The following is an 11476-nucleotide window of genomic DNA, read 5'->3' as shown; positions in this document are numbered from 1 at the left end:
CCTGCTCTTTGAAGTATTAGTATTTTCAGAGTGAATTAAACTACTTTTAATGTCACAATGACGAGCAAAGCTCTCCTGTTCTGAATTACTCCTTTCATTCTGAAATGCCTTCTCTGATGTAAAAGAGGAGGAGATTCTTCCAGAATTGGAAAAGAAATCCAACATCTCTGTATATGCCTTCTGTCTCTTAGGGTCTCTTACTCCTGTGTTTTCTCCACACAGCTCAGAAGCACAAGTGCCATCTTTAGACAGAAATGGAAAGCCATAGTGTGGCTGCCACTGTTGACTCTTCTGTTAAAAATTTCAAAAGAAGAAAATAAAACATCTCTGTAAAATCTTCTGATCTGAACATTTCTTAAATTGAGGATTGATTTTGATTAGATTTGCAGAATCATTCAAAATTGACACAAACTCTCGAAATTAGAGAGAGAAAATCCAACAGAAATGATTGAAGTCTGATTCAGGAATGGTTGATCTTCCCAGCCCACTGCTGCTTTTTCTTTGTACAGTATCCATTTCGCTTGGTTTACGTTTGCTTTACTCAAAAACCACAGAAAAGTCAAAGGGCGATGCACAAATGTATAAGCCCTTTAGTATTCTCTCACACATACACAAAAAAGTTATCCTATACTAACCAAGAGAGTGCAAAAAGTACAACACAGCTTAAAAAGACAGTGTAAAAGTCTAAAAGAGTCCAAATTTGAGGTGTTTCAGCCCTCCTACTGTTGAGGTTTAAATCCATAAAGGTATTTAGGATTTACTCACCAAGACAAGTAAACAACTGTGTTTCAAGCAATAGTCAGGCAACCAAATACAGTGGGGAGGGGTCTAAGCCTCAGTTTAAAAGTACATAAATCCATGTATGAATTGTTCATGTCATAGGCAAATTTGCCTGGTTCTTCTTGCTTATATTATAGACACTTAGAGTAGTTCATTGTGAACCAAAACTGAGATGTGTACTCTGTATTCAGACAATCTTTCCTCATTATATGTTTTTCTCCTCTAAAAGTCTGGAAAAGGATACTGTTCCAAATTAAGAATTATGGCAAAACAAGGAAGAAAGCTCCACAATAACACCACACCTTTCAAATAAGGAAAAAACTACGTCCAATCTGAAAAAAAATCACTTCCAGCTGGCAAAATGCACTGCAGTCTCCGTTAGCCATAAATCTTGCTGTGAATTCAAAATTCTAATTATGCAGCTAAACATTAAGAAATTTAATTACAGGGCATGCCATAATTTAAGACAACCATTTCATTCTGACAAATTATGACCTACCTCATACTTCAGCTTGCGTTGAACAGTGCCGTTATTAAGCCTCTCATTATCCTAAGAACAAAAAAGGTACAGGTGATTATTTCAAAAAGGGCCTTTCTGCCTAAGTTCATTTAAAATCATTCAGAGGAAGAGACATTCTTTTTAATAGCCAAAAATAATAATTTTCTTATTGATATTTATTAAACCACTGGCTTAGAAGTCATTCAAGTCTCTGGATCAATTAGATCATCAGTTCTTAAAAAGGCAATTCCATCCAGAAGTAGGTCAATTTTTATCAACTTTATTTTTCTGACATAAAATGAAGATTTTCATTTTATCACTGAACTTCTTATTGCCATTTACATACTCTTCCCTGCCCAAAACCCTAGAATGCAACTTAAAACAGCCACTGGAAATAAAGAGATTATCAAAATCTAAAACCTGATATCCCTGATTGACTGTTTACTTTTTTAAAAATTAAAACTAAGTAAACATAAGAAAACATGAAAATTATTGAACAACATAACTAAACCAATGGTTACACACTGAAGGTCAGGATTTCCCACCCATTTCTGCTCACCTTTAAACTTTCTGCAGACCAGCTCATGCCAATATCATTATCCTCAGCTCTATGATGAATATTCTGGAGTCTTCTCTGCACTTCTTGTTCAATAAAGGCATTTATCCTTAAAGATACAGAAGAGAGTGTGCATGTGTGTAAAGCAGTGTATTTTTAGATAAAAATCAAGACAGAATAAAGGGCTCTTTGAAATGCTTCTAACCCTAAGTACTGCACAACTCTTAATCAGCAGGCTTAGTGTTAGACTAGTTTTATCCCTCCTTAAGGAACATGGGCTTTTGAGCATATGTTCATTTAACAGGCAAAGGTTAACAATTTCTTATAATTAGACAAATTAAAGGGCCACAGGTTAAGCCACTGCTATGTGTACAGCTCTACATACAAATGGAAGTGAGGGGGAAGTGCAATGAAGGAGGAGAAGGCTGGAAGTGCATCTTCAATAACTTAACAGTTTACTTTTATCACTGCTGGGGTATCAACAACTTGGGCGAACAAAGGTTTGGTCTTCAAGCAGAAGGAATACTCCAAGAGTTGATATTAACAATTGCATGTTTAAGTGTTACAAGAACAGTGATGAAATAGGTTTTATTGGTACCAGGCAGCTGCCTCATTAAAAAAAGGTTTAAGACAATTTCATTTACTTTGTTGCATTAAATGTATATAAAACAAAACCACAGAGACAAGTAACTGTAAACACTGAAACAATTTAAATAGATTTTAGCCTACTGTTTTCCAACCCTCTATTCTAAAACAAACTGCACAAGAGCAACAGATTAGGCTGTTGGTTATTTATAGTAGAATTCAGCACATAAATTTTATTTCCACACTAGTCTTGAAGTACAATTACAGTATTTAAATAAAATCCAACCCTGCTAGAACAATCTTTCAAAATATTTCTTTTCTAAAGCTACTGTTTGCATTCCTACTAAAAAATTGAAGGAATGAAGGTTACCTACCTATCATCAACCAGTGGAACAGCAGGTGGCTGTGGCTTTGTTGGGGTGATAGGGGAAGTGCTATGGGAGAGTCTCTCTTCTAATGTTCCATAGTTTCCTTTCAGAGCACCATCTCCCTCGTATATTTCTTGCTTCAGCTGTTGAATTTCCTGGTCCAGGCTATAAAGAGATCTTAACATGTAATTTGCTTTGGTTTAGAGGTGATTCCCATAGTTCTTATGTGAAATATTGTACTTATATAAGTATACATAGAATCATAGCACCATTAAGGCTGGAAAAGATCTTTAAGACTATCAAGTCCAATTGCCAGCCCAGCACCACCACCATGCTCACCCCTAAACCACGACCTCAAGTGCCATATCCACATGTTTTTGAGCATTTCCAGGGACTGAAACTCCATCACTTCCCTGGACAGCCTGTTGCAATGCTTGACAACCCTTCCCATGAAAAAAGCTTTCCTAATATCCAATCTAAACCTCCCCTGGCACAACTTGAGGCTGTTTCCTCTCTTCCTGACACTTTTTACATGGGAGAAGAGACTGACATCCTCCTCGCTACGACCTCCTTTCAGGTAGTTGTAGAGAGTGATAAGGTCACCCCTGAGCCTCCTTTTCTCTAGGTTAACTGCTCCCTGCCCCTTCCACTCCCTCAGCTGCTCATCAGACATGTGCTGCAGACCCTTCACCAGCTTCACTGCCCTTCTCTGGACATGGTCCAGCACCCCAATGTCCTTTTGGAAGTGCAGGGGCCAAAACCAGACACAGTACTTGAGGTGCAGCCTCACCAGTGCCCAGTACAGAGGGACAATCACTTTCCTAGTCCTGCTGGCTGCTCTATTGATGATCCAAGCCAGGATGTCATTGGCCTTCTTAGCCACCTGGGCACACTGCTGGCTCATGTTCAGCCACTGTTGACCAACACTCTCAGGTCCTTTTCCCCTGGGCCACTTTCCAACCACTCTGCCCCCAGCCTGCAGCACTGCATGGGGTTGTTGCAATCTTACATGTATGTAAGATTGTAGGTATTAATATTGATGAAGACTAAAAAATGATTATTGTTCTTTAAGCATATTTAGATAGGAAAACAGAGACAGCTCAAAAACACGTTCTAACAGCAGATTTAAGGTGAAGAAAACAACTTCAATAAGTTCCAATGCAAAAGGTATATAACTCAGCACATCAAATATTAACACATAAGACCTAATCTATCTATTAGAATCACTTGAATAAATTTTCCTCTTTACAAAATTCTATTAATGATCTCAATTATCTTCCAGTGTGAAGTAAATGAAGAAATGGAGGGGAAAAAAATTAAAAACTAAAACTATAGCACTAATGATAAAAACCCCAAAGACAACCTAACACAACAATGTGGCAAAACATATCTATAAAAAAATTTTAAATTGTGTACTATAGATACAAATCCTATTTTCCAGTTATTCCATCTATATATATTTAAAAATTTACTTGCAAATTACAACACCTAGCACTTTTTTTACATATACACTTAATAAATAATCTTTTGAAACCTCCTTGCTTTCTTTAACAAATAAATTTCTTTCCAGCCAGATTTATGCACAGAATACAATATGTAAAATTGGGTACTGCATTTTTAACTGAAAATGCCTGAGGCATTTCCTATGAAACAAGAAGCACTTCTTGCAATATTTATCACTTAGGCAAATTAAACTATATTATAAAAAGCAATCTGAAGAACACCCTTTTCACTTGTAGCTTAGCTGAGATTAGATTAATAACATAGTAATAATCTTTCCCATTTTCATTAAAATTTTTGTCTTTAAAGGTAATTGTTTTCCTAGAGGTTACTTAAGAATCAAAGAATAAAAGAAGTTCTTGCAAAAACAGGGGAAACTATCAAAGCTGGGATTTTACCACTTCTCCTGCAAATGTATATATCTAAATTGAAGTACAATGATATAACTACTTTATTCTGTCCTGGGGGTTAAAAGAGAAAATTAAAGAGATGATGAATGCTGAGGCTTAGGCTGAATTGTTACTTCATTTTCAGAGTACTTTTTGCAGCACTGCCAGAAGCCATCTGTGTCTTTTGATTAGCAGCAAAACAATCTTGCGTCCTGAGGGGAAGTGGATGGGAGATGGCTGATGGATATAAGAGAGTTGTTTGCATCTATGGAAAATCAATTTACCCACAAAAATCAGAATTACATTAAAGGAATGAAGCTTACCTCTTGGTTTGTAAACATCCTACTATGAGAAGCTATCACTTTTATACCTATGAACTTAGCCAGCCCTGTGATGCATCCACAAACAAGCACAGTAAACTGCACCTTGCCATTTGTGAGTGACACATCCCATTGCCTCAAAGATGACTCTGAAGTTGCTTTATATTCATTCTATTGCCCCAAACCTCTGGCAGTAAAGAGAAAACGTGTATGCATTATTCCAGTATAAGTAAAGTTCAAATTATCATTTTGAGGGTCACCCCCGTAGGTGAAAGAATTTGAGCTTACGTATTGTTCAAACTGAAAAAAACACATTTTATCCAGTTACAATGGACTTGCACTCATCTAGCATTTCAAATAAATATTGTATTTAAACATTTTCAGAGAGTTAACACTGATCTGAACCAGGATCTAGATAGACAATAAGAAACACATATAATTCATATGCTTACTATGGCATCATAGACTGTGAAATGTAAACTCAAATATAAGAACAATAAGCGGCCTGAAACATTTAACATACTATCATGTAACTTTAGATATTTCTTCTGCTTCAACATTCACAAAAACATTCTGAGCTGAATTATTCAGGCCCATGGGCTGAAAGACTTCAAAGTTTCATTTAGCTTGTGCAAGAGGACTTTAAAGTAAACAACAAAAAAAAAAGCAAGAAAAAAGAATATATACCAAAAAAAATCTTTTCACATCCTTGGTATCTTTTCCAAACCTCAGTCTCCTAGCTGACAACATATTTTTTCACTTATCGCATAACCCAGCAATCTCTTCAGGGCTAACAAAGCTGTCTACTTCTCCAGTTGTTTATAGCTCACTTTAGCCAAGCAAGATGCTCAGTGCAGAAAATGAGACTTTATGCTCAAGACAATTATGAAAAATAATGGTAATATCTACTACAAAATGATAAATCAGTATTGAAAATACTTAACTAAAATCCAAGCAATACAGCTATAAATGCTGAAAAAGTGACCTCTACACAGTACATAGAAAGGAACTATTCTCTTCTGGTAATAGTTTAAAAGGAAAAGAATACAGAAGAGCTCTTCATTTTGGCTACAGGCAAGTTTCTCTTCTAGGGTGGTTTTTCTATATCTGTATGAAGGGTTTATGAAAGAAGATTCAAATAATTAGTGAAATATTAAAAAACCAAATGATAAATGCTACCTCAAGAAAAAAACACTTCATTGTTTCACTGATATTCACAGGTAATAAAGCTCTAGTAAAGCTCTAGCTTAGCAAATCAGATAGCACATTTAAAAATGGCAATTCTGCCCTTTTTTCATACTGCAGGGACTAAATGCATGAATCCTAGTGAATTTTTGCTCAGGCCAAAAGTAAAACAGAAGATTTCTTCCTCTTTTTCCACACACAAAGATCCTTCCCTACCTGAATCATTTTTCTCTGAGCCTCCCATATTTGGACTGAATGTTACACTACCAGGCATGTGTGCAACTGATGATCTTGCTTCCATACCTAAAAGGGTTTGTCACCACACAGGGCAGTATTAAAGCCTCTGTATATTTTCCAAAAAGCTTAAAAAGCATCCCCAAATTTTACATGGATATATGGCTAGTTTCATTTTATTCAGCCCTGAAAGCAGTAACTAAAAAAATTAACGTTATCCCTGCTTACTTTGAACACCAGAATTGCTCAGTGCATCACCAGTTGGAGAGACAGTTGGCAGTCTACTGTAACTATCAGTCTCCAGACCTTGAGCAAACACCTAACTTGTTACTAATAAAGAAACAAAATGCTATACAGAAATATTTTAAGAGAGAGGAGTTGTTAGATGGTACATGTTTTTGTAAGGGCAAAATATAAGGTTGGCTAAACTTCCTAAACAAGTAAATCAATTTAAGTACTGCGATGGCTAACGCAAATAATATCCTGCTGAGGACTGGGATAAGCATCTGAACACAACAGGAGTTAATGAGTGAGCGAGAATCCTTTAAAAAGCAACACAGAGTTTCAATTCCGGGTAAAGTACTTGAAACTCATGAAGAAACTCAAATGCTGCAACACAGAACAAGTTGCTCTCTCAACATCTAAGGTATGAAATGATTCACCTTTTCTGTGTGGGTTCTAGTAAATGGAAGCTACCACAACACTCACCGTTCTCGGTCTTGCTCAAGGGCTTTCTGCTCAGCTTCCAGACTCGCCTGCAGCCCTGCCTGTTCACTGCAGCTGTTGTTCAAGGTGGCCAGCTTCTGTTTCTGCTCTTCGATTTCAAAGTCTATCGTTGAACGACGCTGCAAAGCAGAATGTCTCCTTTCTAGCTTAGCAACAGCTTGCTCCAGTGCCTCTCTCTGCTGTTTTTCCCTTGATTCAAGGATTTCTTTTTCCTTTTTCCGAACCTTTTCTTCCTGACGAGCTACATTGGCTGTGAATTCAAAGGTTTCTTGAAGCTGCTGCAGCTGATTTGTGCTAGCTCTATACTGGGCAAGCTGCTCTTCCTTTTCTTCTATTTCTTTCTCTGTTTGATAGAGAGTGTTATCTAATCCTAACAAACCCCTATCAAGGACTTCAGAAGCTCTTTGTTTTTCTTCCAGCAGAGCTGGCAAATGATTACTCTTCAGGTACTCAAGCTGGCGTACTTTAGATTGGAGCCTGTACTCTGCTGGCTTTATCTTGTCAACTTCGTCAGCCTTGAGTATGGCATCCACAAAGTTTTCATCTCTCTTGAGCTTTGAATGTTCTTCATGTGCGAATTTTAAGTGCTCCAGAGCTCTTTCTTCATCTGCTATTTCTGTTTCTAGGTGATCCATTTGTTGAACTAAATCTTTTTCCAATATAGCCAACTGTTCCAGCTGTTTCCTTTTAAACTCTACAAAATCATGCTGCACTTTTTCTAGCTCTTCATGGTTTTCATCACCTTCAGATCGAGCTTCCTTGACTTTCAAAAGAGATTCTCTAATATCTTCAAGATCTCTCTTCTCTTCTTCAAGTCTTTGTACATCCCCTCTCTTCAGGAGCTCTATCATGACCTGCTTCTCTCGAAGCTGTTCCTCTAGATGAGCCACCAGTATCACCTGTTCTCTTTCTTGTTCTTCAAGTCTCTTTTTTTCTGATTCCAGCTTAACATACTGTTCATCTTTTTCCTTCTTAAGTTTTTCTAGTTCACGAAAAATCTGCATTTTCTCTGCTTTTTCATTATGATTAAGTTCTTGTAATCGATGCAACTCCTCTTTGACCCGGGCAAAAATTTCTTCCTGCTGCTTTTTCTTTTGAAGCTCTATCTCCTGTTGTTCCCGTAATCTTTCTTCTTCAAATTTTTCTTTTTCAGCCAGCAAATCTTTTAACCTGCTCTCAATGTGGACACTTCTCCGTTTCAGACTCTCCTCTTGCTTTCGAATTTGCAGCTGAACTATTTCTGTCTCTTTGCGCTGTGACTCTACTTCTTGCTGCATTCTTACAAGTTCTGCTTTGTCAGATCTTTGTTTTTCTTCCATCTCTTCTATTTGTTTCCTGTAGTAAAACATTTGCATGAAGCTAAAAAGGTTTGGACAAGGATTCTGCAGCATCTATAACTGGTTTGTTTGGGTTTTTTAATAGTTTTGTTTTGCCACAGTTCAGATCTTACATTGCTTGGAAGTGGCTCGATGCATGAGACAAATGGTAAAGAGATTTATACAGTCTATGTGACCATAAAAAGTTGTGGATATATAAAGTTTCAGGAAGATACGTTATACAGCACTTATATTAGTAGAAAATTAGACTGTATTAGTTCTGTCAAATCCAATAAAAATATTGATAAAAATCCATACACAGTGAAGAGTAAATATATATTCTTTTATGTATACATACATTCTCATATACAACAATTTGTACAAAAGGACTTGATTAGCAATTTGCCTCACCAAATTTAAGCCAACAGCTGAATTAAAACAATGTCTTCTCTTTAGGTGAACCCAACTGAGTTACTGATTGTAAGATTTAAGACAAATTATTATGTCCTGTGTAATCTCTCCTTTAAAGGGTCTAGTGCATTCCAAGGGGGGACAGACAGACCTGAAGGCCAACATTATCCCCATAATACTGCAAGTCGGTTGGCTATTTTGCAAAGTTGAAGTCAGATAAATTAGAGCACAAGCAAATCAATTTCAGTGCAATCTGAATGCAAATCTCATCAACATTACAAGAAGGATAAATATCAGTGATCCTATGTTACATCATTTGCTGAATACTATCTTTTAATGCTTCAGAGTCTCAGTTTTCTTCTGAGCATAGTCCAGCTTACAGTCCCACTATATAAAAAGCTCTTTCAAAACAAGCCATCCATAACTGAGATGGCAGAAAGGTTTTCAGCTTATGAATCTAATCCATGCTGAAATCTACAACAAGGCCAGAGCTATCACTTCCAAAATCTTAGCAGGTATGATGAACCAAAAGAGTTGGCTCAGTTTGCCAGCTGACAGCAATACTTTCTTCTGTGCTACAAACTGATGCCCAAATAATGTTCTGATCAGCATGGTTAGTATGCACATTCCAGACCACTGTTTTACTTCAGAGAGGCAGAGTGTAACATGAGTTTTTCCTTAGCACAATTCAATCCAAAGGCAACTAAACCATAAAAAATATCTGAATGAACAATGTAATTTGCTGTCTTTGAAAATAACAACACGAAAATTAAGAGCAAGGGTAATATGTTACATTTGTACAATCTATCCACTTCATACGTTTGTGTTTCAGAGTTTCTTTGCTAAAAATTAGCTGTAATTCAGCTACTCAGGATCCTTTGCTTATTGAGGAACACCATGATCCCAAATTAGTGATTTAAATGAGTCTGTAATGTATATATGGATGCACACACATAAATACCGCAAATAATAATGTTACCTTTTACTTTCCAATTTTTCAAGCTCCTCTCGTTGTTGTCTCTCAAATTCCAGCCTGATTTTAAAAAAAATACAGTAAAAAGGTTATTTCCCTAATATCACAAAAATAGGAAGATATCATGCAATACAGTATCTGTTTGGAAGATAATAATACAAATGAAGTTTTATAAAACTTCAGCCTACAAGAACAGAAAATATTTCCTTCATTACAGTTACAAATTAGATATCATGCTGCCTGACATGAGTATAAACAGAAAAATAAATTGATTTATGGGGAAAAAATATTGAAAAAGGAAAGTTAAACGAGACATATGAATTATTAGCATAGCCTCTGCGAGTTAACTACATGCAGACATGGCAATCAATATATAGAAATTTAATTTCTCTACCTTAGACAGATCGGTCCTTTTACAGGGAAAAGACTGCCATGGGAGGCAGAGGGAAACAGAGCGATCAATTGAGAGAGGAATTGACAGAAAAAACATATTAGCAGTACAGAATACTTTAAAATCAACAACAGTTTGTTTTATTAGAGGTTAAACTGGTTAGATTCATGGAACATTCATCACATTACAGCCCAGAAGTAAAATTTCAATAATTATTCTTTCTAAACACATTTTTCAAATGCCAATGCTAGTTAAAATGATACTCATCAACCTGTGGTTTATTAACTTCGTCACTTCTGAGAAGGGAAAGTGCTACAAAACTACTAGTGCATGATTGTAGTTCTGTCTTTTCCTTCCAAGAAAAACAAAAAATCCCCAACATTACCAGGATGCGGGTTAAAAAACCCCAAAGTGCAACATTCAAGCACTGAATACAATTCAAACCCATTTATTTAAAATATTTTGAGATTTTAATGGTTTTAGTTTGATAAGGTTCTGAATAATCATGGGAGACCATTTTATGACACTTTAAATATGAGTTTTTATTAGAGTTTCACAGAAGAATTTCTCTGACTGTACTTGCCTTTGGAAGTTTTATCTTTTATTTAAGGAATTTTTATACAACAAATATTAAAAAAGGCAGAGAGAACATATGTATGGACTAAATTATTCAACCAAATATACAAATATTCAGTTATTTCAGGGTTGTTACTGCTTAAGGATGTGCAGGTTAGTGAAATAGCCCATAAATATGAAAAAAAGGAAGACTACACCACGAATTAACTTCAAGTTTTTGACAAACTGCAGTTTCAGACATCATGACCACAATTATATAGAAATTGTTTTAAAAATAAGGTATTTTTAATATTTCTTTCTAAAAATCATAGAAATGCATATAACAAAAAGAAGTTGCCCTTAGAAATATGCAAAATGTACACCAATAATCCAACATTTATAAAGCTATTTTAATGAACTTTGATTCCTACATGCTCAAGAAGCATCTTTCTGATGGCTGCAATAGTTTACAAATTCCACATTCTGTTTTTCCCCTAGTTCTCACAAATTAAATTTAAAAAATGCTTTCTACAATCCCCAAGAGATTAGCCAATGTAGATTTGTACATACAGCTCCAGCCATTCAGAGCTTTCATGTCACTGCCTGACCAAAAGTTTCTTCACATTTGCATTAAACTAAGATGGGCACTATCTCAACATTACAGCACAAGGAGAAATGATGCTAACTT

At 36.0% G+C, this 11476-nt stretch overlaps 1 protein-coding gene across 1 annotated transcript in view; it reads right to left on the bottom strand.

Annotated features, from left to right (window-relative positions):
* KIF16B (kinesin family member 16B) overlaps positions 1 to 11476 on the bottom strand; it is a 121977-nt gene that overhangs the window by 50761 nt on the left and 59740 nt on the right. Inside the window, exons 18-22 of the mRNA XM_009080250.1 lie at positions 9849 to 9902; positions 7125 to 8477; positions 2795 to 2953; positions 1839 to 1944; positions 1280 to 1330 (exon numbers count right to left, since the gene is read on the bottom strand). Coding sequence (XP_009078498.1) covers positions 1280 to 1330; positions 1839 to 1944; positions 2795 to 2953; positions 7125 to 8477; positions 9849 to 9902 — 1723 coding nt within the window. The remainder of the gene's footprint in view (positions 1 to 1279; positions 1331 to 1838; positions 1945 to 2794; positions 2954 to 7124; positions 8478 to 9848; positions 9903 to 11476) is intronic.

The sequence above is a fragment of the Acanthisitta chloris genome, unplaced genomic scaffold (assembly GCF_000695815.1).
Source record: "Acanthisitta chloris isolate BGI_N310 unplaced genomic scaffold, ASM69581v1 scaffold1340, whole genome shotgun sequence".
In the NCBI taxonomy this organism is placed as follows: Eukaryota; Metazoa; Chordata; class Aves; order Passeriformes; family Acanthisittidae; genus Acanthisitta; species Acanthisitta chloris.
Note: the sequence above shows the minus strand (reverse complement) of the source record. Positions and strands in the feature narration are given on the sequence as shown.